Source organism: Cavia porcellus, unplaced genomic scaffold (genome assembly GCF_034190915.1).
Source record: "Cavia porcellus strain 051 isolate PalLab524CR breed Dunkin Hartley unplaced genomic scaffold, mCavPor4.1 scaffold_11, whole genome shotgun sequence".
Lineage (NCBI taxonomy): Eukaryota > Metazoa > Chordata > Mammalia > Rodentia > Caviidae > Cavia > Cavia porcellus.
Window position 1 is genome coordinate 43910173 of NW_026947494.1, and position 26806 is coordinate 43936978.

At 35.3% G+C, this 26806-nt stretch overlaps 1 protein-coding gene and 1 non-coding gene across 4 annotated transcripts in view; both read right to left on the reverse strand.

The window, feature by feature from the left end:
• Positions 1–26806, reverse strand: part of Plpp1 (phospholipid phosphatase 1) — a 92240-nt gene that overhangs the window by 47165 nt on the left and 18269 nt on the right. Inside the window, 1 exon segment of one of the 3 annotated variants that reach the window (NM_001173003.1) lies at positions 10202–10356. The exons of the other annotated variants lie outside the window; for them this stretch is intronic. Coding sequence (NP_001166474.1) covers positions 10202–10356 — 155 coding nt within the window. 3 annotated transcript variants of the gene reach the window in all.
• LOC111756994 (U6 spliceosomal RNA) lies at positions 8372–8479 on the reverse strand. The gene has a single exon (XR_002791380.1). It is a non-coding gene; the product is annotated as a U6 spliceosomal RNA (small nuclear RNA).

Here is a 26806-nt window from a genome sequence, read left to right on the forward strand (position 1 = left end):
TTATGTCCAGGCTAGCCTCAAACTCTCAGCAGTCCTGCATCAGGCTCGCTAGTGATGGGATTATAGGTGTGCACTACCACATCCAACCTGTACTAATAAATTTAATTTAAAAATAAATAAAAATTTTTAAAACTATCCATAAACAATTATATTAACTTAAATGTTTTGAATTAAAATTGCAAAGCCACACTCTCCAATATAGTTTGACATCAATATTTCAAGATCATTAAATAATATACAGATTACGATGATGATTAAAAACTTACTCCTAGGGGCTGAGGATTTAGCTCAGCGGCATAAGCACCTGCCTTGCAAGTGCTCAGTCATGAGTTCGATCCCCAGTACCAATTAAAAAAAAAAAAAACTTACTCTTAAAAAAATATACAAATAAAAATTTACTCCTAACCTTACCATAAAAAAAAAAAAGTGTCAGGTCAAAATATCCATAAAAAAATTGGTTAACACAGAAATTCTATGAACACAGCTCTGAAATTTTACTTTTTATATTTTATCAGGTAATCTTATTCCTAGAAATTAATGATATGCATTAAGTAAGAGGATAACTATATGTAGTAGTCATTACTACTGATATGTTATCAGGCCATATGAGCAAAAATCTTTTTAAAAATCGTTCTGGTCATGTCAAGGACCAAACCCAGCATCTTGCCCATGCTAAGGAAGTGCTTTACCACTGAGCTATACCTCTAGCCCTCATTTTACTTTTTAGAGCAGTTTTAGATTTACGGAATAAATGAACAGAGAGTAAAAGCTTCTAATATACTTTTCACTATCGCTGACCTTCCGTTTTCCTTATTATAAACATCTTACACATTGGTGCAATTTGTTATTGAGCCAGTATTAGTACAATGTTATTAATGAATGTCCTTAGTTTCCGTAAGAGTTCATTCTTTGCACTGAACAATTCTATGGGCTTTGATAAGGACCCAGCATTCTATATCCACCATTACTACTCTGAAAATCTTCAGTGCTCTGCCTGTTCCTCCTTTTGTCCTTTTAAAATCTGGTAATCATGTATCTTTCTACTATCTATAGTTACCTTTTCCCTAATTTTCATAGGCAGAATCATACAATACAGAGCCTTTTCAGACTTCACAAGGCAAGTATGTATTTAGGGTCCTCCTATGTATTCTTTACTTGACAACTTATTTTTATTGCTGAATATGAATATTTTATTGAATGAATACACTATAATTCACTTATTCATTGAACTGCTGAAGGACTATTTTTTGCTTTCAAGAATTGACAATTCTGTGAAGAGAATCTCAGAAAATAGAAAGATATTCCTTGTTCATGGATAGGAAGAACAAACACTGTGAAAACGGCCATTCTCCCAAATTTGTTATACAGATTTAATGCAATTCCAATCAAAAGGCCACTAGCATACCTCACAGATCTAGAGAAATCACTCCTGAAATTCATCTGGAACCAGAAGAGACCTAGTGCAGCAAAGGCAATTCTAAGCAGCAAAGGCAAGGCAGAAGGCATCACAATCCCTGATTTGAAGTTATACTACAAAGTTACTGTAATAAAATCAGCATGGTACTGGAATAAAAACAGACCTGAAGATCAAAGGAATAGATTAGAAGATACAACTACAACTGCAAACACACTCAGCCACCTTATCTTTGATGAAGAGGCCAAACACATCCCCTGGAAAAAAGACAGTCTCTTCAATATATGGTGCTGGAAAAATTGGCGCTCCATATGCCCAAAACTAAAACTAGACCCATGTCTATCACCCTGTACTAAACTAAAATCTAAATGGATCAAAGATCTAAATATTAAAACAGAAACACTAAATTTGTTGGAAGACAAAGTAGGTAGAACTCTTGAAGACATAGGGGTAGGTAGAGAATTCATGAACAAGAATCAAACCACACGTGAAACACTTAGAATCAAGTAACTGGGATTGCAGTTTTTTCAAGTCGAAAGAAATCTCCAGCATAGCCAAAATAAAACCCACAAATTGGGAAAAAAAATCTTACTGAACGGTTCCTCAGACAAAAGATTTCTGTCCAGAACCTATAAAGATTAAAAAAAAAAATCAGATCCCAAAATTCAAAGACCCATTCCAAAAATGGGCATCTGACATGAATACACAGTTCTCAGATGAATAAATACAAATATATGAAAAAATGTTCAGCATCATTGATCATAAGAGAAATGCAAATTAAAACATGGAGGTTCCATCTCACTACAAAGAATGTCCAGGATCAAGAAAACGATAGTATCAACAACAAATGCTGGAGAGCGGGGAAAAAAGGAACTCTTCTGCACCATTGGTGGGAGTGCAACCACCGTGGAGGTCAGTCTGGAGATTCCTCAAAAAGCTGAATTGGAGGTCCCATCTGCCCCAGCTATCCCACTTCTGGGCATATTCCCAGAACTGAAAATATCACACCACAGTGGTAATATGTGCACCCATGTTTATAGCAGTACAATTTGTAATAGCTAGATCTTGGAAACAACCTAAATGCCCATCAACTGAGGAATGGATAAAAAACATGTGGTATTTTTATACAATGGAGTACTACTCTGCTATAAAGAATGATCACATTGTGATACTTTTTTACAAATGGATGCAACTTGAGACCATACCCATAAGTGAAATAAATCAAACTCACATGTGTAAATACCATATAGTGTCCATATAGTATCATTAAGAAATGATAAGAGTACATAAGATTCAAAAAACTCAATGATTATAATGAAAGGATAAGAATCTGCTTAAAGGGGGAAAATAGTATCTCAGGGAAAATGAGGAAAAAGAAAATGGAAGGGAAAAGAAAAAATGTCTAAAATTATATAAGCACACTTAGGCTAAGATGATTGCACTACAAATTCTTTAAGTTCTTGGAACAAAATAGTTAACATTCATAGGATTGGAACAATTGTACATATTACTGTATGGTGATCTGAGGAACTCTTCAAGATCATTGTGTAAAATGATAGCCTTAGTTATGCTCATACCATCTTGTTTTGAAGGCTTGTATTGTCAGTGTTCTGGGCTCTTTGCTATTTTTGTTTATATGTCCTTTTGTTTTGTGTTTTGCTAGGAATTGTTTTGTTTTGTCTTGGTTTGTTTTTCCCTTTAATACAGAAAGGACAGGTATACATGTAGAGACTCATGCATGCACAGAATTTCTAAAAAGTTTCTGAAAATCAGTAATACAATGCACAATGAAATGAACAGGGAAGAAAGAAACACTAAGGTACCCAGTGCTGATTCCATAGCATCATTATGTGAAATACAGCAATACTATTATTCTTTGTTCAGAAAATTTTGGTCTGTTTTGTTTAATTTCAACATACATAAAGGTATGGAGAGCTATTTTAAAGAGAATTGAGTGACATTATGGTAGCCATTGTTGACTTCCTTATTGTTTGGTCTTGAAGACCTAAAATGCCTTCATCATCCTGTTCTGTTCAGTTCTATACTATTTTGTTTTGAATGAATTCATTGTATGTGAATTCTAATAAAGTCCAACTTATCAGTTATCTTAACGGTTCATGCTTTGAGTGCTGTACCTTAAAACTCAGTGCCACATCCAAGGTACAGATTTAATTACCAAAAAAAGTTCAGTGGCACAAGTGCACCAATGTCTTAGGACCTAAAAAAGGTAAAGTACTGAACATAACATCCTCACTTCCAGTTTTTAAAATAGTATATATAAGAAAGGAAATAAAGTTGCAAAATATTAATACATATGCCTTTGTTTCACTTTTATCTAACAGATGACAGATGACATTCAAAAAATAAGTGATACTGATGCTCTCCATCTTCAAACTGGAACATAACATAAAAATACAAACATCACTGTGTTAACATGTTTGTATATTCAGTGATAAAACATCTGAAAAATTTGGTCTGTCACATATAAAATTTAGGACTCAATGGAAAAAGATAAATATTTTCATATATTTAAAAAGAACTGAGCATTTAAATTTCATTGTCAAAAATATATTTATATTTGGCCATTTTTCCAACTGAATAGTCAACAAAAAATGATGTTTTTCTTTGAAAACTTGAGGAGAGGAGGAATGTAACTCTGATTATAAGTTTAGATGGCAAAAAGATTTAATTTCTGGTGGTAATTAAATGAACATGCTCATTTCAATTGTCTTATTACAAAAAATTCATTGATGATTGTTACTTAGTAGATAGAAGTTTTAAAAGAAAAAGTTCATATCTAAGGGCAACATTTAACCAATTCAGATCCTACAGGTCTGTCAAAATACATGCAGTTGAAAAATGAAAAGATGTCTACTACTTTAGTAGAGGTAAACTCAGCCCATCAGGTAACTGTACCTACCACTTAACCTTAGCAGAGGGGTTCCAAGATGTGTTCTGAGACTACTAATTTATTTAACACAAAAGGCTTTATTGGGGGGATTTGGAAAAACCCCACAATTAAAGTTTAGCTAATTTGAGACTAATAAAAGTTCCACTTTTCATTATTAACAGTGTACACTCAAGAATAATTATATGATGTTCTTCCATTAAGCTCATCCAATTTAAGTAAAATTTATCAAAATACTTTCAAGTACTCTGTAAAATGAATGTTTAACAAATACTATACCAAATCTAGTGGTGGGGATTTAGCTCAGCAGCATAAGCACCTGTTTGGCAAGCATAAGGTCATGAGTTTGATCCCTGGTATCAAAAAACAAAACAAAAATATATAAAATCTAAGCATCCAGTACTTTTTATGTCAAAAAGTATTTAATTCTACATATTACCTCTTCCAAAGGTACCATGTAAAGCAAAGTTTTAAACAAAGAAAATGTCTATGATTACAGCAAATCACTGAATCTGTTATTACTTGATCTTTTAATAGTTTATATAAAGAATAAGAGCTAGAACAATTATTCATAAGAATTTACATAAGAATTATTTTCCACAGTGGTACAGATATAAAATGCAGTTCCACATGGGAATAAGTAGAGAAGAAAATAAAATTTTTTTCAATCTAAGAAGCCAACTTTCATAAAAACTGTATTTCTTCAATCCTACTAGGCATTTCCCCCATATTTTAAGTATCTCTAGTAAGGAAAAAATCCAATATAATTGTGTGACGTTTATTTTTTTCCTCAAAACTCGTAATATCTGGTATTAAGAGATGACTTGGAAATGTGGTATATTTTAGCATTAAACTGAATTTTCATGGCAGCAGTTACTATCAAAAATATATAATGATTTTATTCCATTTCATATTTTGTAGTTTTTCATTAAAATTTTCTACTTCTAGCTTATTAAACGACTCTTACAGGCTAGTAAGTACTGTGCCTGACATTGAGGGTATGATAGTAAATAAAACAGACCCACATTGTCAACTACTTTTAATCAAACGCACTGTCTTGTCCATTAGGTAACAATGGCACAGCACCTACATTACCATGCAAATAAGGGAAATGAGAATTCAAGTGTATGTAGCAAGAAAGATTTACCATGCCATAAAATTCAACAAACATTTATGTACTCTTCCCATCACGCAGAGTAAAATTCAAAGCCACTTCTGTCATAATAACATTTTATTTGTATATTACTTTATACCTTACAAAGATATATTAATTTAGGCAGGGCATGGTAGCAACACCTGTCATCACAGCAAGAGGACTGCTGTGTTCCAGGCCAGCATGGGCTACAAAGTGCAGTTCAAAGCCAGCCTGAATTGCAGAGTAAAACTCTGTTTCAAAAAGTTTCTCTGTTTCTTTTTTCAAAAAAAAAAAAAAAAAAACTATTCATTCCTTCTTCCTCATGACTAGAAATTTCTTATTATCACTTATGTAAGCTCTTCAAATTAATAAAAATTAGGCCACAGATATCAGCTTTGGGAAAAGTCACCCTACTAAAATACTATTTTTCAAACTATGTATCAAAAACAAAGAAATTCAGAAAATCTATATATTCATAGTAATCTCTCTTAACTACCAAATATTATTTATCTCTCAACTTGATAGACACATTTATATTTTCACCAATCTCAGCATTAATGTAAAATAAATAAGACATTTTCTGGAGACAGAGTCTCACTATGCAGTGTAGGCTGGCCTTGAACTCACTTAGGTAGCTCAGGCTGGCCTCAAACTCATGGGATCCCCCTGGTGGCCTCCCAAGTGCTGGAATTACAGGCATGCATAACCATACCCACGTAAAAGTGACTTTTAAAAAGCTCACTCGTGATTATACTATCAAAAATTAAAAAGCATTTCTTGCAATTTATCACTTAAAAATATGAATATTTCTACTGCACATATTACACTAATATCAACAGCAAAAACTGAGAATAATACTAGAAAACTAAAATGCTTCCCTTAAAAAGGGTAACTTAAACAGATAAAGTACATCACTCTGAATTTTTATTTAAGAGATTATTTCCAATTCTGTGTTTTTTAGAATAGTTACATAGAACAATTTCTCTTAATCACTTTCTTGTTCTAGACCAGCCTGGGCTACAAAGTGAGCTCAAGGCCAGCCTAAACGGCATGGCAAGAAAAAAGAAAAAAAACCCACTAAATCTTTTTTATGTATCTTAGAAGCTTTTCTTTCCCCCTGACAACCTTCTGTATGTACACCCTCAGCCCACTTTTCCTTGGGTCATTCATCTATTTTTCACTAATTTATAAAACACATAAAGACAGTAAGCCTTTTCACACACATTCACATATACTCCTGGTTTGTAATGATGCAGTTTAGGTCACATGAACTGTAAGATGTCTCTAAGAATGTGCACATTGAACACACAAAAAAATCACTGGTTATATTATTTTAGGATAAGCATTTTTACTAACACATGATACCCTGCAGTAGTATCATGACCTAAGAAAAGCGACTACCCAAAGCCAGTACTCATCAGCTTAAAACAACCTGTCAAGAATAAGTAAGAATTTCGGGGCTGGGGATTTAGCTCAGCGGCATAAGCGCCTGCCTTGCAAGCAGGCAGTCGTGAGTTTGATCCCTAGTACCGATAAAAAACGAAAAAGACAAAAAAAAAAAAGAAGAAGTAAGAATTTTGTATTTCCAAACTACATATGTTAAACTCCAGAACAGTATACTTGGGGGCTGGTGTTTAGCTCAGCGGCATAAGCGCCTGCCTCGCAAGCAGGCAGTCATGAGTTTGATCCCCCGTACCAATAAAAAAGGAAAAAGATAGATATATATATATATATATATATATATATATATACACACACACACACACACATACATAAAAAGAACAAGAACAGTATACTTATTCATTGAAATATGTAAATTTGAGCTTAACATTAATTTTATCGCTACTATCATTACTCTGAAAGTATGCACACAGATTCAAATTTTTACTTTTTTCTAGAAATAGAAAAATTTACAAAAGTAAATGTATAGGAAATGCTGATGGAGAAGGAGGACCCACAGAAAGTCAAAAACTTGTGTTTGTAAGGACTGGAGGTGGGGAATGAAGGTCAAATCCAAAATGGATCGTTAAAACTCAAAAAGAAAAAAAGTTTAGGCCAAATAATGGCAGAAATCTACTGTCTTCTTGACACCCTTTTTGGTAGCTAAGGGACAAATAGTGGATGAACTTTTTTAAAAGATTATAGACCTGAGATTGTAAAATCAAAGTATTGCTTTAAAATGTAGATTTTCCTATCACCCAAAATCTTATCACTTGCCATCAAATTATGAAGTATATGTATATAAAATTAGATCAAACATAATTCTTTTTCTAGGAAAGTCTGTATAACATTATAAACTATTAAAAACAGTTTTAACTATATAAAATATTATCCTAGGAATCTGTAAGAATCCTTTCATATTAGTTCAGAAGCCATCATAAGGTACAGACACTTGCTCACAACTATTATTTCTTTGTAATATAAATAAATTTACACTAAAGTATTTTTCCAGGTCAGTTTCACCAACAAATGCAAGAAGTCAGGATTCATACAAAGTCCTTTTCCACTAAATTTTTAAAAGTACAATTTAACCTTATTGTTCTTCATTTAAGCTGCATAGTTATTCTGATATTTTGGTAAATATTAAGTATTATAAAGATAAGTAAACAAGGTACAAAACTGAATTTGTAGTGTGCTCATAATGCTATAAAACTGCCTCACTAAAAAGGATTTAACAAAATGTTACTATTTGTCCTGAGACAGAATTATTTTTTCCTGTAAGTTTTATTTTATTCATAAATTAGTATAAACTATAAGTTTATAGTTAAACTTTTTCTTAAGACATAACCATCAAATCAAATAAGTAGAAGTAACTTTTTTTTAATCTGTAGGATTTTTTTCTCATTTTTTAAATTTTATTTTAAAAAGAAATATAGAAATAAAAGTTTCAAATCAGGTTAATGGGAGAGTAACAAAAGATATGCAGTGCTTCACAAATTTGCATGTCAGTGTCTAGAGGTTATGGGTCATGCTACTCTTCTCTGTACAGTTCCAATTTTAGTGTATATTTATCAAAGCAATCACTGAAAGTAACTTCTTCAGGCTCATGCAATGATCCCCTCAACTACCACAACAGTATTTAAAAGTCTATAGTGTCTGGCAATGGTTGCTCAAAATAGCTACACCAAATTCTTTGCACTTCATCCAAGTAGATTAACATATAAAAGTGGCGGTGCCCCATGCTTTCCTATGCACTGTACATTAAGATTGAGGAACAGATGCTGCCACAGCTATGGTGAAACTGACATTTTAGGAAAAAATATGTCTCCCCAGATGTTTCTTCCCTTTTACTCCTATAAAAGTGATTACAATCAAATTAGAATTGCCAGTGTATAAAAATAGTTATGTATCTTGGAACATAAATTCCAAGTACCTTTCACCTTCAGAATGCTGCACTGATGACCATTAGAGGGCAGGGAACCTAGTCAAAACAAAACAAAACCAAAAAAAGATATAGCCTGGAAAAATCAAGTAATCAGATTATCATTCTTAGCCCATTTAGTGGCAAATGGGAAAGAAAAGCCAACCAGTTCTATTGTGGGATAAGGTTGCTCAATTTGCCGAGACACTAAAATCGAGTAAGTTAAATATTTAGGTAAGCCAAATGACAAAAGGCAAGGTGGTAAAAAAGAAATATGATCTGATTTGCTACACTCACAAGAAGTTCAAGAAGGTAAATCTTCCCCTTGCTTCTTCCCTTCTACTTCTTTGCCATATTAAAAGGGACTAAAGGGTGGTTATCAAGGCCAAGGATAAAGTACGTAGGCACAATATCCCAAGTGGCAGTTTTAACCCAGCTTATGACTTTTAACTTAGAATGAAATTTTCCAGTTATTTAAAATAATGAAACCTAAAGTTATCCTACAAACTGATGAACCACTTAAAAAACAACACATTATTTACTACTCCAGAGGCTAAGGCAGGAAGATTGAAACTTCCAAATCAGCCTCAATAACTTAGCAAGACTCTATCCTCAAAGTTTTTAAGAGATGAGATGTAGCTCAGTCACTGGGTTCAATTCCAGCACACACACAAACAGAAGAGCACAACTTTTAAAATAGTGACATAGTTTAAGTGCACTTCAGATTTTATTCTGCATATACATCTTTGTAATCTTTCCACTGAGTTTACTGTCTCAAATTTTAAAAGTAAACCTATTTCCTTTTTCATGACCTCAATTTCCAGTTAACTGCATGATTAAGCAAGTATAATCTTAGTTTCAGCTGTGCTATAAAACAGCCTGCTGGACTTGGATCAAATATCTGGATCTAAAATGTTTAACAGATATTGTAAAATTGGAAGAAAATATTCAAATGGGAAGGGGAATCAGGGAGGGGAAAAGGAAGAAACAAGACATATCATATACAGATTCAAATTCCCTATGATGAATGTGATCATTATGTGTTACCTAAAATTTACCAATAAATTTAATTAATAAAAAAAAATCTGGGTATAAGTTTCTCCACTTGTATAAGGACAGGAATTGGTTCAAATGATTAGATGAACCCTTTCATTCTAAAATAATCAGTCTCTAATTCTTCAGGATGACATCAAATGGTTTTGGGTAACAACTACCTTAAACTAGAAAAACACCCATGGATTAAAACAGTATAATCCTCAAATAACCATTCACCACAGCAACACTGGTGAAGACAGGATTTAGATTTACCCCCACCCAATTCCATCACTTCATCCAACCTTCAGTGAAACAAACCCACCACTACCTACTTATTAATTTACTTACAGAGGAAATGGGTAAGCCCAGCCCCACTATGGTGAGGATAGTGGATGCGACGGTACTGTCATGGTACGGATACTGGATGCTGTTGTCATTACAGAAAAAGCCTCTCTGAAATGGATATATTTGGCCCAAATTTAGAACAGCCATAGGCATGGAAGCTGTTGGGGGAAGGGAAAAAAGACACACATGATTAAATTCAGTTCACCTCAGGAAGTAAAGTCTACTGAATGGGATGCAAATCTTAAAAATATTTTCTCCTTTTCGGAGCAGTCTAAATACTTCACAATACCCAAATGTAAAAACTGAAGAAATCATGCAGCATTTGCTTATTCAAGAATAAATTCTCTTACTTGCACTGACCTCTGATTTTAGGAACAATCAATGAAAAACTCTTAGAAAAGATAATAAAACTGACCCATGGAAAATCTTGAAAAAACATGATTTTCTATTTTATATTCTGTAGTTCATATTTAAATGAACTGCTTAATATCTGAAATACATTTAAGAAAAAGGGCAAAGGTCTATAAATAAACTTAGTAATAGCATAACAGTCAAATGTAGTTAAGTAGCTATCAGAATTTACTTCACATTAGAATTTAACAGCTAAACGAAATTAGAAACCCTACATATAAGTGTTAATAAAAACAGAAAGGAACACATCCTTTGTTTTCCAAATACAAATAAAAAGTGAGTTTTATTAGCCCTGGCAAGCCTCCAAAACTACTTTCACAAGTTATAAGGAAATAATTACAGTTGAAAAATTGCACCTAAATAAAAAGACCCTGAAAGACCAAAGTTAAATAACTTAATACAAGTTTTGTTTTATGGTTGTGTTTTGTTTTGCTTTTTGTTTTGGAGACAGGGTTTCACTATGTTGCCCTGGCTAGTTAACAGACTCATAATCCTCCTGCCTCAGGTTCCCAAATAACTAGAACTACAGTCATACCCAATGTACTTGGCTAGCAGCTTCTTGATATGTTTCAATTTACCTTGCTTTAAGTTTTCTTTATGAAATTCAAACACTAAGCATCTATTCAATTAATACCCAATACTAAGCTAAAGTATGTATGAAGAAGGCAAACTAGTATAAAATAGATACTACATTTAAGCACCAAAGCTGTAGGTATAAAAACAAAATGCACACTCAGGAAAGGAAATTGTTTTAAAAGAAACACCAATAATATGTAACTCAGTGGTGGAGCACTTGTGTGGCATGGAGGAAGTCCTAAATTTGATCCCCAGTTTTAAAAAAATTACATATACTTATATACAATTATTATTATACCCTTATGCATATTATGTGTGTGTATGTCTTTTGGGAGAACAGCTAAACTCTTCTATTTTGATTGTGATAATTCTACCACTATTTTTACTATATGTAATATTTCAAAAGAAATACCATAAAAGGTAGAAATAAAAACTAAAAATATGACTATTTAAAAAAGCATAAGAGGGGGGCTGGGGATTTAGCTCAGCGGCATAAGCACCTGCCTTGCAAGCAGGCCGTCGTGAGTTCGATCCCCGGTACCGATAAAAATGAAAAAGACAAAAAAAAAAAAAAAAAAAAAGCATAAGAGGACCTTCAAGGACTCAGAAATCAATGTAAACTGATATAAAAGTCTAATAAAGGAGAGAATGTTTGAATCTGAAACAGCAGAAAAGTCACAGGCAACAGGGAAGGGCACAAGGAGAGCAGTCAGTGGAAGGAATGCCAAGGGCAGCGTGAGAACTGCATCAACAAAAGCGCAGAGGGAACGAGCAAGGAGTTTCCAAGGTACAAAACATTTTATAGCCATCACATACTGCATGCTCACACATGCCAGACAACAGGCTACACAGATTAACTCAATCCTGACCTCTAACCCGTTAAGTACTATCAGTAACCTCATTTTTGGCTAGTTATCAATTTAAATTTAGAGAAATTAAGAATATTGCTAAAACTCTTAAGTCATAGAATCAGGATCCCAACACAGGCTGTTTCTGGAGTAAATGGGCATATATCCTCCAATGGATACAAGTGATCTGACCAGAGCAACAGGTTAGAACTACAGCAAGAAAGATAGGATTGGGGCAGAAAGACCTTATCCTTTAAAAAGACTTGCTCAGTAAAATATGTTATGTTCATAATAAAACCTCAAATGGGCCAATGTCTTTGCTGCAAATTACCTCTAATTTCTCCAATTCTGTGGTTTTTAATGAGACTAAGAAAGTCTGAGGTTTCTGTGTTTATTTTAGCACCTTTGCCTACATAAATGCTCAGCCACATCTTCTAGTCTCCCCCATGCAAACCTTAAAGCTCTAAGCACACTGAAACACTAGCTATTGCTCAAACTACTAAATCGAAGACTCTAGGAGCCCTCATATATACTCAGTCTTGTGGTGGAGTAGCTTTCCTCCCATTTCTCCTACAAGCCCAAATCAAGCAGCCCTTTCCAATCCTTCCTTGTACATAAGCCTTTTACACTGGATTTTAAATTGCTTTTTGCACATCTGTCAGCACCTCTAAAGCAGGAATTATCTTATTATTTCTGTATCGTTTGCACCATGCACAAAGTTAGATCTGAATAAAAAATTTATCGAGTGATAAATGAACAAAATTTAGGGTAAAGACCATAAAAAGTAATATGTTAAACTATTAGTGTGAAAAGTTGTAACTTAAGCCAAAAGAATGAGTTCTCAGAGAATGCATAAAAAAATTCAGAGAAGAGCAATGAGTCAAGGACTAATATAATGAAATAAAACAGCAGGAAAGAGAGGAAGAATGGATGGATGATTACACACTTCAGAGGGCAGGGAATGTGACTATTTTGGTCAGCAGTTTATAGAGCCCATTTTGTAAGCAAAAGAATGAACTACAGAAAAGAAGGACAATGTTGTGACAAAACCAAAGCTTAAAGTATCTAGCATCCATCTAGGTCAGTAATTGCAAGTCTTTTGGAGCTTTCAACGTAACAAACAGCCTGGGGTGGCAAGTAGTGTGCTGTAGGTCTGCCACCACTGATCTACCTAAATGTAGGTTGTTAAATGCTACTATCTCAGGGAAATACAAACTAAGTAAACACTATGAAGTTGAAAAAAAAAAGGCCATTATTAGTGACCTCTAATCTTTATACCATCTCCACCAACACATCAATTGTATCCTTAGGAAAACACATCAATGTTGAGCCTCAATACTAGGTTGTCCGTGGGGGGGATTTTTAGCTCACCGCCCTAAGCACTTGGCAAGCAAAAGGTTGTGAGCTCGATCCCCATTAAACAAAAAAATAATAATATTAGGTTGTCATTATCTAAGCACTTTTTCTTCAGGTTAAATACATATATCACAATGATTTCTTCTATTGTTCCTATGTATAGCATGCACACATACTCAAACATACACACGGGGGCGGATGGGTATATACATTCCCATAAACAGATATCTCTACTTCCCCAAAAGAATATTTCTTTAGGATACTGTTATCTTCTGTACTATTTTAGGGTAAAAAACGAGTTCCATGTTAAAATTAGTATCACAGGGGCCGGGATGTAGCTTGGCCGCATAAAGCACCTGACTGGCACGTGGAAAGTCATGAGCTCAATCCGGGTACCAAAAAAAAAAAAAAAGAGGAGGAGAAGGAGGGGGAGGGGGCAAAAGGGAGGGGAAAGAGGGGGGAGGAAGAGGAGGAAAGAAAAAATTAGTGATACATGAAGATTCTTCTCAGAATAAACTTTCTTAGGACACTTACAGTCTTTCTTAATATCTAAATGACCTGACACTTTTTTTACTCTAATTATTATTCTAGGCCAATTCTCATTAAAATTTTCTTAAGAGAACTCACTAAAAATTATATAATAATCTCACACTAAGTCACAATATTAGATATACAACAGTTCCTGTAGGTATACCACTATCAGAGAGCAATGTTCTAATTTTTTATTTTTTTTGTCTTTTTCCTTTTTATGGGTACTGGGGATCGAACTCACGACTGCCTGCTTGCAAGGTAGGCACTTATGCCGCTGAGCTAAATCTCCAGCCCCAATGTTCTAATTTTTTAAATTAACTTTATTGGTATACTTTTGATATGTATAATGATCGCATTTGTACCTGCACATAACATATCTTGATTCTTTTTTCCCCACTCCCCTGCCCTCTCTTCAACCTTTCTTCCTCTCATTTACAAAAACTTTGTTCTGTATTTTTTCCCTTCTCTTCCTTTTCTCTCCCTGCCCCCCCACCACCACTTGTGCCCCTTCTCTTTGAACATTTTCTATTTCTCAATATCTATCATCAATTTTGGTACTTATTTACACTTTTAGTTTCTCACAAAAGAGAAACAATGTGATATTTAAATATGTGTCCAATTTATTTCACTTAAAAATATAGTCCTCAAGGTACATCTGTAAAAATATTTCAAATTTATCCTTCTTTATGGCACAATAGTAGTACTCCACTGTATATAAAAACCACATTTTCTTTATCTATTCATCCACTGATGAGCATCTAGGCCCATCCAAGATTTAGTTACTACAAACTGTGCTACTATATGCATGGGTTTGCATATACTACTGTAGGATGATGTTCTTAACTCTTGGGAAGATGCCTATCACAGGGATAAGTGAGTCAAATGAAACCTTTAGTTTTAGTTTTTTTGAGGAATCTCCATACTAATTTCCATATTGGTTATGCCAATTTGCACATACTCTTAACAGTGGAGAAAGGTTCCTTTTTCTCCACAGTCTCCCCAGCATATGTACTGGTTGAGCCATTTTTTCCAGAGATGGTCTTTCAATTTACAGTGTTTTTTAAATTTACATCTCTCAAATGACCAGTGATTTTTTCATATACTTACTTGCTGTTTGTACTTCTTCAACTGAGTAGTGTCTATTCATTTCATATATCCATTTTTGGACGAAGTTTTCAAATTGGGGGAGTTTTTTTTTATTTCTTTATATATTCAAGATAATCAGTCCTTTGTCTGAGGAACAGTTGATAAAAATGTTTCCATTCTGTGGACTGTCCATTTACTCAGTGTTGTTTTGTTTTGTTTTTTGGTACCTGGGATCAAATCACAACTTCCGCTAGGCAGGGGCTTATGAGACTGAGCTAAATCCTTGGCCTAGTTGGTGGTTTCTTTTGCCATGCAAAAGTTTTTTTTTTATAAGATGGAAGAAGCCAAAGGACAGAAAGGGCACTTACTTCCTTGGCTTGCTTCCTGCAAAATCTAGGGTTTTAATCCTCTACCCAAAACAACAGTGGCTGTCAGGTAGCCTTCTGCACACAGCTTCCTTTTGGGAGTTCCAGTAATCACTCTTTCCTTTGCCCCTTGGGTTTACGAGCAGTATTTCCCATTCTCTCTGTTGTTAATGTAGGAAACTATACTATTCTTATTCCTTGTGGTTTTTCTAAACTCTGCCCACATATTTGTGAATAGTTCCTTCCTTCTTCCTGCCCCACCCCCGTTGGTACAGGGATCGAACTCACAACCTTGTGCTTGCCAGGCAGGTACTTATGCCACTGAGCTAAATCCCCAACCCTAGTTCCTTCCTTTTAATCCTCCTAGAATTATCCAGTTTGAGTGTGTCAGCTGTTGTTTCCTATCAGGATCACTGCCGACAACATCACATATTTCAATCTTGCCACCCACAATTTTTATCTATTTCATGTTGTCTTGATGCATTTCTTCTAAGATTTATTGAGGACGATAGATAAATGAATACCTGGAATTAATATACATGTGTATGTTTTTTCTATATCTCCAATTAAGTGATCATTGAAATCTTCCCATTTTATAGATAATATATACACTCTTATCTGTTATAAAATATGCTGCTATGAAATATTTCAATGAAATAAATCTTCAACACATTTTAAAAAGATTAAAGTATAAACAAACAATCTCTTCTATGCAGAGGCAACAGCAAAGCAAATTTACCTTTTGAAAAGAATGAAATCAAAACAAAGAAATTACTGAAGAGACTGTCTTGACTTCAACTCCTACTTCCCTCATTTTTTCAAAAATTGCAGATGTCACCAGATAAACATCCCTAATCTGAAAATTCAAAATGTAAAATATTACAAATGGTTTTCAGATTAAGGATGCTGAACTTGCATCAGGAAAACAGGACAAAAAGCATTAAAGAACTGTGACAGGTAAAATGAAGGAGTACTTTTCCAAAATGTCCTAACAGGATACTTTCTATTTAACTCCCATCACATGTCTGACATTTTGCTAGGTGTTATAACTGCATAATCCTTCAGTAATAGTCCTCCCAAAGACTGAGGACCTGACCACACTGCATAGCCACACAAATCAAATATGAAGCTTTTTTACCCTTTTTCCCAATTTCCTTTGGCATCTTAGTCGTCATGAAAATGGCATGGCATAGGGGAAGAAAGTGATCTAAGACACTGTAAGCAACTCTATGTGTCTGCCACAATACTAAACATTTAACACAAGTTTTCACTTAATTCTCTCAATTTAAGAGCACAGCTCCAAAAAGACACGAAGCACCTAAATTGATGCCTAGAATAAGCTAGGCCTCCAACAAATATTTGATGAATGTACCCTGCAAAACAAGTACTGTATTATTATCCACATTTTACAGATCAATAACTTCAACAAGTAATTTAACAAAAGCAAGAGTGAAATTTAAAATATTTAACAGAACTAGTTCCATGCTAACCCTGGTCACTCAGAAGAGACAGCAGATAGTGCTGGAGGAGCTGGGTCCTGCTGCAACCTTTCAGCAGAAGGATCATAGGAAGGTCCTTGGCAGGACAAGACTCAAATATAAAATAACTATCAGCCATGATATTAAGTGGTACACCCAGGATTCTTTTATACTTTTTTTTTTCTTTTTTCTTTTTATCGGTACCAGGGATCAAACTCAAGACCGCCTGCTTGGAAGGCAGGTGCTTATGCTGCTGAGCTAAATCCCCAGCCCTACACCCAGGATTCTAATCTGCTTATCTGACTGTAAAGTCTAAATGAATTTCGAGACACTACCATTTGTTAAATGAGGAAAACAAGACAAATGGAAGATTTAGTTAAATAAATACCATTCAAAACAACTGCAATGAAATGGAATAAAAAATGAATTAAAGATTGGTAACTGACCTCAACCTATTGCCAGGCAACAACAAAAACAAAACCACCAGGCTGATCTAGTTAAAGTAGGGTAGAGGCTAATAAGGAAAACATATAAATGGAGAAAGCAAAATGACAGCATGAAGGTTTTCAATTCTAGATAAATAATTTTATGAGTTTGCAAAGTAGAGATAGAAGAGAGACAGAGGCAAGTGGGAGGGGTCAACGCACTAGGTGAGGGTGATTCAGAGATGGCACAGAGTTATCAACAAACAAAAGTGCAAAAAACAGGGATTTTCACCTTTCACAGACACTCTATATTCTGGTCTTACATTCTAGTGGCCTACAGTCACCATTTCAGTATTGTTCTATTATAAAACAGTACTCACTTACCTTTTTATTTTGAGACAAAAGACAGAAAAAGTTGGAATATAACAAAGAAAGTGTTTTCTGTTGTATGATTTTGAATCAGTATCCTCAACCTAACATGATATTCCAAGTGTTTATTAAGACATCTAAAATAAATTTATGAATATATTTATAAACAACTTAATTTTTAAAAAATCCAGAGCTGGGGCTGGGGATGAACATTAGTAGTATAGCACTTTGTCTAGAATGGAAGAAGCTCTCAGTTCAATCCCAGCACCACTAAACAAATAAATAAACCCTCCCTCCCAAATTGTTACATCAGATTACCTTACATGGACTCTTTGAGATTTCTGCATATGCATGTGCAAGCACAAACCTTAACTTATTTACATATTAACAAAAATAAAAGTCAACAGTTGTCATTTCTTGTTCTCTCTCCAGACAGGTACACTAAAGCAGCTCCAACTGGGTGCTGGGGATTTAGCTCAGCAGCATAAGTACCTGCCTTGCAAGAAGGCGGTCGTGAGTTCGATCCCCAGTACCGATAAAAAATGAAAAAGCCAAAAAAAAAAAAAAAAAAACAGCTCCAACTGGCTGAGAGCATTCATTCCTTCCACTTTTCCAATGGTAACAGCTATTCTCACTTTTCAAGCTAACACTACAATCAGCAGCAAACTTTCCATGCAGTTTTCTATAGGTAAGAGATATCACGAAGAAATCAACCAATAACAAATGTTGGTAGGGAAAAAGGATCTCTTCACCACCGCTGGTGGAAATATGACTGGTGCAACCACTATAGAAATCAGTATAGCGATGCCTCAAAAAACTAGAATTAAGATTCCATTTAACCCAACTATCCCTGTTTTCAGGATCTTCCCAGAATTAAAAACATCATACCACAGTGATATATGTGCACCCATGTTTACAGCAGCACAATTTGTAATAGCTAAATCTTGGAAACAACCCAAATGCCCATCAACTGAAGAATGAATAAAAAAGATGTAATCTTTGTATACAATGCAGTACTACTCAGCCATACAGGATAAACTTCAGACATTCGTAGGTAAGTGGATGCAACTTGAGACCAAACACGTAAGTGAAATGAATCAGACTCACATGTATAAATATTGTATTGTTTCCCTGGTGTGAGAAACAAAGAATAAGTAAAGACCAAAATGTACAATAGATATTGTAAAATGGGAAGAAACTGTTCAAAAGGAAAGAGGAACTAGGGTGCCCATATCTTGTACTCTGAGTAATGACTTTGAAGATAACAATATGCAATGTATTTTTTAAAAGAAAGAGGGATAAATAGATGACTGACAAGTAGATTATCTTTTCTGTATTCACTTCCCTAAGGCATTTTTCAGGAATCTATGACTCTGTTAGTACCTAAAGCTGTAACAGTAATTTCTTAGCGGAGAAAAACAAAAAAAAAAAAACACCTTGCTCACATGGAACTGGAGTTGGAGATGATACAAAACATTTCAAAAAGGGGGCGAAAAAGGCGTACAGTAACATTTATATCATAAATTGTGGCTCCAATCAGAAATGTATTATGCTAAGTGAAAGAGACCAGACTTAAAAGGCTGTATATGCTATGATTTCATTTACAGGACATTCCATTTATATGACATTATAGGAGAGAGAATAGATCAGTGGTTACCAGAGGAGGACAGTGGGAGGGGTTTATTACACAGTAGAAGCAAAAGGAAATAATAGGCCAATTCTGGAGAGTAATTTGGGTAATTCTGTATCTTGACTGTGTGGTAATTACATGACTAAATTCTAAATTGTCTAAATTCATAGAACTGTATATAACAAGAGTGAATTTTACTGTGTGTGAATTTAAAGCAAAGTCCTGAAGCTTGGCATAAGTTTTTCATCTCACCTTTTTATTGCCATTACTTGTTTCAGTCCTGTTGGCAGCTACACAGTGATCACACCCCTCCACATAACAAAGGCCTACTTACCATTCCACCTTTCATTAAGCTACCTCTGGAATCCACCCTTTGATGTGGTAGGGTGGGGTCCTGGGCAGAAGGATAGTCAAATACACTTGGCATTGTCCCAGGTACTACTGAGTAAACTTGAGCAAATTTTTCATTTGTCTGAGCTCAGTGTCCTCATCTCGTACGAATAAATATTTTGAACTGCTGTAAACTGAGAACCTAGTAATGTATCTAATGTAGCACTGAGCATATTAGGAGTGTTTAACATGTTTATTCACTAAGCTTTTTCCTCTGCTCTCTTGCTAAACCCCCATGGAACTGACACACATACATAATCCATCATAATACTTATTTTATATACTGTAATTATCTATGCAAAATAAATGTGTTTCTTAATGCTTGAATTGACAGAAGCCAGCATGTTCATTGTCTGATAGTCAAAAACTGAAGAATAATTTGTCCACCTGACCTGATTTTGTTACAAAAAAATTAGAAGAGACAGAAGCAGGCAGGAAAGGCCAAAGAACACTGAGAAAGTCTAGGATGGCTGACCCAAAAGTTTGCAAAGTTTCTACAAAGACGTTGTAAAAAGCATCACAGCACAAAAATTACAAATAACCCTAAACACTCAAAATGGAGGAAAAGTGGCTCAGGCCAAACACATATAATGAAAAATACCATAAAAATCATTAAAATTTTGTAGAAAACGATGTTTAATTTTACAAAGACTATAAGCTGGGCATGGTGGAGCATATTTCTTATCCCTACTACTTAGGAGGCAAAGGCATAAAGACTGCTTGAGCCCAGGAGTTGAGGACCAGCTGGTCATCAGAGCCAGAGCCCAGCTCAAAAAATTATAAAGAATGTATGTATGTCTCAAAACACACACACACAAATCATGTGAAAGAAAGAGACACGACCAAAAAAAAAGGGTCATTTCTGGTTGGTGGTGAGAAGATTACTAATGACACTTATTTTCTTTTATAGGATTTTTAGAGTTTATTAGTTATGAGCTAATTTTAGAAAACTTGGAAATCAAAGAATAATTTTTAAGAAAAACCTAGAACTCATTAATGACAATCTTCTACATCATTCAAGACTCAAATATCCAAAAATAAGAGGTGAGTTATGCTAAATCTATACAATAAAATAGTATTTTAAAAGCCAAGAAAATGAAATGTATTACTTAACATAAACTTTGGTGAAAGAAAAAGACATGTAAAGCTTCTCTAATTAAAAAGTAATTTTTGAGATTCAGTTTTGCTCAGTTGGGCCTGGAACCTGCCTCAGTCTCCTGCACTGCTGAGATTCCAGGCATGCACCACCACACAGGGATTGCAAAAGTAATTTTTCACTTGGAAAATCTATAAAAACACATAGGAACACTTCATCATATGTTAACTATATATAAATTGTCTGTCTCCCACAACTTGTCAATGACAAGCAAACTTTACAAGACAATGTGAATAGTGAATTTTTTAGAGGGCTAAGGTTTCCCTCTGAAGAATACTTTCTCCAGTTTACTTAGTCTCTAAAGTTGTGATCTATACACATACCTAAGCTTGCAAAACAAGCTTATCCTGTATTCAACCTGTATTTGGGTGAAAAGATGTTTACTTCTCTCTTTGAACAACGGGACTTCCAGTTTCATAAGTGTTCTTTAACTAAATGATGTCTCCCTTACCAGTAGCTAGGCAAGAAATAACAATTTCTCTCATTTTACAGTAAAACCTCTATTCCAAAGGGTAACAAATGTGCTTAATATTGTATTGACATGGGGGAGGAAAGATGTTGCCTGGGGATTGAACCTTCACACTGATCTACATCAACAACCATCCCTCCACCACTCCCCACTCCGCCCAGCTCAAACTTGCAATCCTGTTTTGGTCTTCCAAATGCTGGGATTGCAGTTTTGTGCCACCACATAGGCTACTATATTTACTTGAATAAAGGTAGCATCTTCTAGAGAGTTGAGTACATAAATGCTTCAGAAAAGGCTTTATAGTTTACTGAGTAAGGGCAAATTTTAAGTGTTTTGAGAGCCTCAGCATTCAAATTCACATAAATCAAACTGACTTGATTTCATCATTCTGGGAAGAACAACTGGTTATCTAGTGCTCAAGATATATGTAAGAAAAAAGTCAAGATAATTGTACCAATGGCCATGGATATAGCTCTTGGCTGCATAAGCACCTGCCTGGCAAGCACAAGGTCCTGAGTTCAGTTCCCAGTATCAAAAAAAATAATTGTACCACTAACTCTTTAAGTTCATGAAAAGGAACAGTTAGCACTCATAATGTTTGATCAAGTTTGCATGCCTGTATCTGGTAATCTGGGCAACTATTTTGAAGATAACAATGTGCAATATAAAACAACCATTGTTAAATTCCTACCATCTTGTTTTGAAATCCTTTATTGTATTTTTTGTTGTTACTGTTGGTTTTTTTGGTTTGTTTTTTTGGGGTGTTTGGTACTAGAGGTCAAACTCACAACCTCACATTTGCCAGGCAGGCAAATCTCTGGTCCTTGTCTTTGTTTCTGTTGTTGTTGGGTTTTTGCCTGTGTTTGTTTTGTCTTTTTGAGACAAGGTCTCACTATGCAGTTCAGGCTGGACTAGAGCTCACTTTGTAGCCCAAGCTGGTCTGGAACTTGCAACAATAATTCTGCCTCAGCCTCCTGAGTGCTGGGATTACAAGTGTGAGCCACCACACCCGGTTTGTTGTTTTTTGCTTGTTTGATTTTTTATTTTTCTGGGGTTTGTTTTGTTTTGGTACTGGGGATGGAACTCACAACCTCATGCTTGCCAGTCAGGTGCTTATACCACTGAGCTAAATCCCCAACCCATATTTTTTTCTCTTTAAAAAAAATAAAAAAGAATTTACCAAAAGGGGTTGAGCCAATAGCTCAGAGCAGTGTCTGTCTACTGAGTCCTTCTCAACCCTGCAAACACAAAATAAAAAAGAAACATACAAAAACTTGTAAATAAAATCCAGACCTGAGATCTCACATCTTGAATCTTAAGACAGTTTTTACCACACCCCAAATAAGAACTTACTTTAAATCTTAAAAGTATTTAGGTGAATCCATGTCGTCTGAAATTATGCTAAAATGGCAAGGGTCCTGCTACTAAAATAAAGTTATCCTAACTTTAGTTCTCAAAAGAAAAACACACAAACTTACTTTGTCAGGAAGTCACCAAATTGGCATATCTAAATTAGTATGCTTTGCTTAAATCATACACAAAAATTTTTAAAGGCATACAAACATAAGGCATACAAGCCAAGAAAGTTTGGCACAATTCTTTTTTTAGTGGCTATGATTATTATAATAACAAATCATATATCCATTTTTCAAAAAATACATGTTCTCACTCAAGTTACTTTACATAGAAGGTAAGCTAAAGGCAGGAACCCCACAAATTTTCTTTAGGGCCAAAAAAACATTCAAGGCTGAAACTATACCATACAATGGGAAAAAGAAGAAAAAAGACAAATAAATGTTAAGTTTGTTGACCAAGTGCTTTACTTACTCATTTAATCCTAATGAATCTGTGAAACTGACACTATTCTCTCCATTATATGAATGATAAAAATGCAGCTTAGCAAGACTAAATAACCAACTGTGTGACCTGAAGCAAGAAAATAGCAAAGCAAAATTTTGAAATTCTGAATACCAGGCAAACTCTTTTTGCCACTCTTGGTGACAGTTATTTTGAAAAACAATGTATCAAATAATAAACTGTTCTCAGCAATGCACTTTCTGTAAGAAGTTCTGTCTGTTTGCTACTGATTTAAAAATGATTTTCTCTTATGTAGAGATCATTCTTTTCCAACTCAGGCATTACTGGAAACCACAAAAATGTATTATTATTCCAGACTACAGCCCTAACAGACCGTCTACCCATTAGTCTCAGAAATGACCTGTCGGGGCTAGGGATTTAGCTCAGTGGCATACGGGACTGCCTTGCAAGCAGGCAGTCGTGAGTTCGATCCCCGGTACCAATAAAAAGGAAAAAGACAAAAAATAAAAATAAAAAAAAGAAATGACCTGTTAACCTGTGCTTTAAATTTTCTTTAAAAGGTTCAGACTGTACATTTATTCACTCAGTCAATATCAGGATTTCTTCTTCACCTTCCTTCTTATTCCAACTTTTAAAAGAATAATCTATACCCTACAATTTCCCATAATTCACCAACTACCTACTTTTTAGCCTAAATTGGTTTCCATCCATTGCTTAAATGACTTCCATTGCTTAAATGATCAATGATCGTTGTGTATTTAGACAATGAATACTTTATCTTACTTGTTCTTTCAGAAGAGATACATTATCATTCTCTACTTAGCTTTTCAGAAACACTTCTGATTTGTAAAATGTTTCTTCTCAATCTTGGTGGTTTAATTTCTTCCAACTGATCCAAATTGTCAGTGTTTCTCAATACTCAACCTTAAACCCTCTTCTCTTCTAACTATACAGCTTTTTCCTGGGATTTTTATCAATTATTATTACTTGAATTACCATAAATATATCAAGGTCTCCCCAAAATCAGACCTTTTCTTGAACTCTAGCACCATTTATCCAACTAAGGACTTGATTCTTCCACTTAAAATACTTGAAAGGCACCTTACATATAACATGACCCAAAGCAAACTCACTACACTCTCCCACACACCCCTCCCCTTCCTACCAATTCAGGTTCTGTCCTAGTGGCCGCCAGCTCAGTGCTTGGGAGACAATCAACATCCATTCAATTATGCAAGCCAGAAATTGCAGAACTATCTTTGACCAACAACCCCCTACCACCACACTCTCCAAATGGAACAGGTCACCAAGATGAGTGGTTTTTACCTCCCAAATAACTCTCAAATTTATTCCCTTCTCCTCATCACCACTACTTCTTTAGTCTAGACTGTTTCAAAGCCTCCTGGCTGCTTAGTTGTTACTATCTCTACTTCTTATCTCAACTAATTCTATTTGACAGTTCAAAACTTTTCATTTACCATAACTCTAATTTATAAAATATTCAACCAGGTTACTCTTTCAAATTTTTCTTTCTTTTCTCACTTTTTCCCCTGTCTCTTCCTCCTTATTTAGCTGGCACTTACCAGCAAGTACTATCATACCTGGCTTTGGTTTGATTTGGTTTTTGAAGTACTAGAGATTGAACCCAGGGCCTTTGCACTGAGCTACATACCCAGCCCGTTGTCATCATCATCGTCGTTGTTGTTGTTGTTGTTGTTGAATTTTGAGACCACAATTGCTAAACTGCCTGGGTTGGCTCAAATTTGCCATCCTCCTGCCTTACCCTCCAATGCTGAGGCTATACGGGTGTACTATAATACCCAACCCAGTTTTTCACTAATCATGAAAAGTTTCAGGCATGAAATAAGGAAAATCACCACAAAGTTCTTCCAGGGATCTGCCCTTCTTCCTAGTAAATCCTAAAGGTCTAGTTAATTGGCAAACAGAAGAAAAAATTTCATAATTTAAGAAGTTTGTATCACTATAAGTATGATTTTACACACTTACCCAACTGAAAACCAGAAGCTCCATAATTTGGACAACACCGTCAAACTTTGTGAAGCATGCTTAAACTGTAGTGAGTTTGACCAAATTATACTCTGCTTAGGTTTCCCACAATAGTATGTATCACCATTTTTCACAGCATAACTGACACAGAAATACCCGACTAGTTACAATAAATATCTCATGAGCTACTTGTTCACTGATAAAATCATGTATCTATGGATGGCAAGAAAGAGGCCTACATTACTTTGTATTGTGGCCTATTTTCCCATATTAGTACTTCCTAAGACTCTGTGCCTCAATTCTTGAGTTTTTTTCCACTTTTTGCTGACAGTAACACTTGCCCCACCCTTGGCCAAGCTAGATTTGTAACTAATCTCTTGTAGCTTCCAAGAAGATGGCAGAGCAGTAAACAGTAGAGAAAACAGCATCTTCTGAGAGTCACCCTCCAGACACTGAAATACAGCACTGTGAGGAAGACAAGAAGAAAGTGGGTCCCCTGTACCCAGGAAGAATCTGAAGTATGAACTCAACCCCACAGAGACAGTAAAAAGAAAAACTTCAACAAAGATGAAGGCGGTAGCTGGCAGCACTTTCACTCTGAGCCAGACTCACTGGGCAAGAGGAACTTTTGGAACCTGGGGATGGATGGTCACAGGGACGGTAGTAGCTGGTGACCCTGGAAGCCTCTACAGAGAGAGGCGGCAGTGGAGGGGAGCATTGGACGTGGAGGACTACACACTGACGGGCGGAGAGTGCTGAGGGCTCAGTCCTCCCGCAAAGAACCAATTGGTTAGGAGCCATTTTGGAATCCGGCCAATAAGCCCAGAATCAGCCCGGAACCAGAACTACTGTCAGCTTCCTCCAGCAGCTCCTAGCTGGGCACAGACCTGTGGGAACTGCTTGGAATGCAGGGAGCCCAGTGAGTCTAGTCTCGGGATAGGCCTGCTACGGTTATCTGCTATTCCACCATAAAGCAACAGCTGGCTTACTGTAATACAGTGGCACAATTTGGGACTCTGTTTCCACAGGCTGTCTCCTAGTGAACCCAAAGAGGATCCTGGAAGTGGCCGCTTTTGTTTTTTCTTGTTTACTTTTCTTGTTTTGTTTTGTTTAATTCAGGAAAGTAACATGACAAGGATAAGTCTAGATAGATAGATATTTTTAAACCATCAATATTAATGGTCTCAATTCACTAGTCAAAAGATATAAACTGGCAAAATACATGAAGCAAGATCCAAAAATCAATATGCTACATACAAAAAACACATTTAAGGGGCTGGAGGTTTAGCTCAGCGGCATAAGTGCCTGCCTTGCAAGCAGGCAGTCATGAGTTCGATCCCCGGTACCGATAAAAAGGAAAAAGACAAGAAAAAACAAAACAAAACACACATTTAACTCAAAAAGAAATTTACAGACTAAACGTCAAAGGATAAAAAACAATACTCTATGCAACAGGAATCCAGGAAAAAGCAGGTATAGCTATTCTATTTGCAGACAAAGTGAATTTCAAGTCACATTAAAAAGAGATAAAGTCACTACATTGTCATAAAGGGAACAATCCAAGAGGAAGAAATAACTATCATAAATATATATGCACCCAGTGCACCCAGCTATATAAAACAATTACTAATGGACATGATCAAATAAGCCCTATACAATTGTATTGGGAGACTTTTAATACCCCACCACAAAA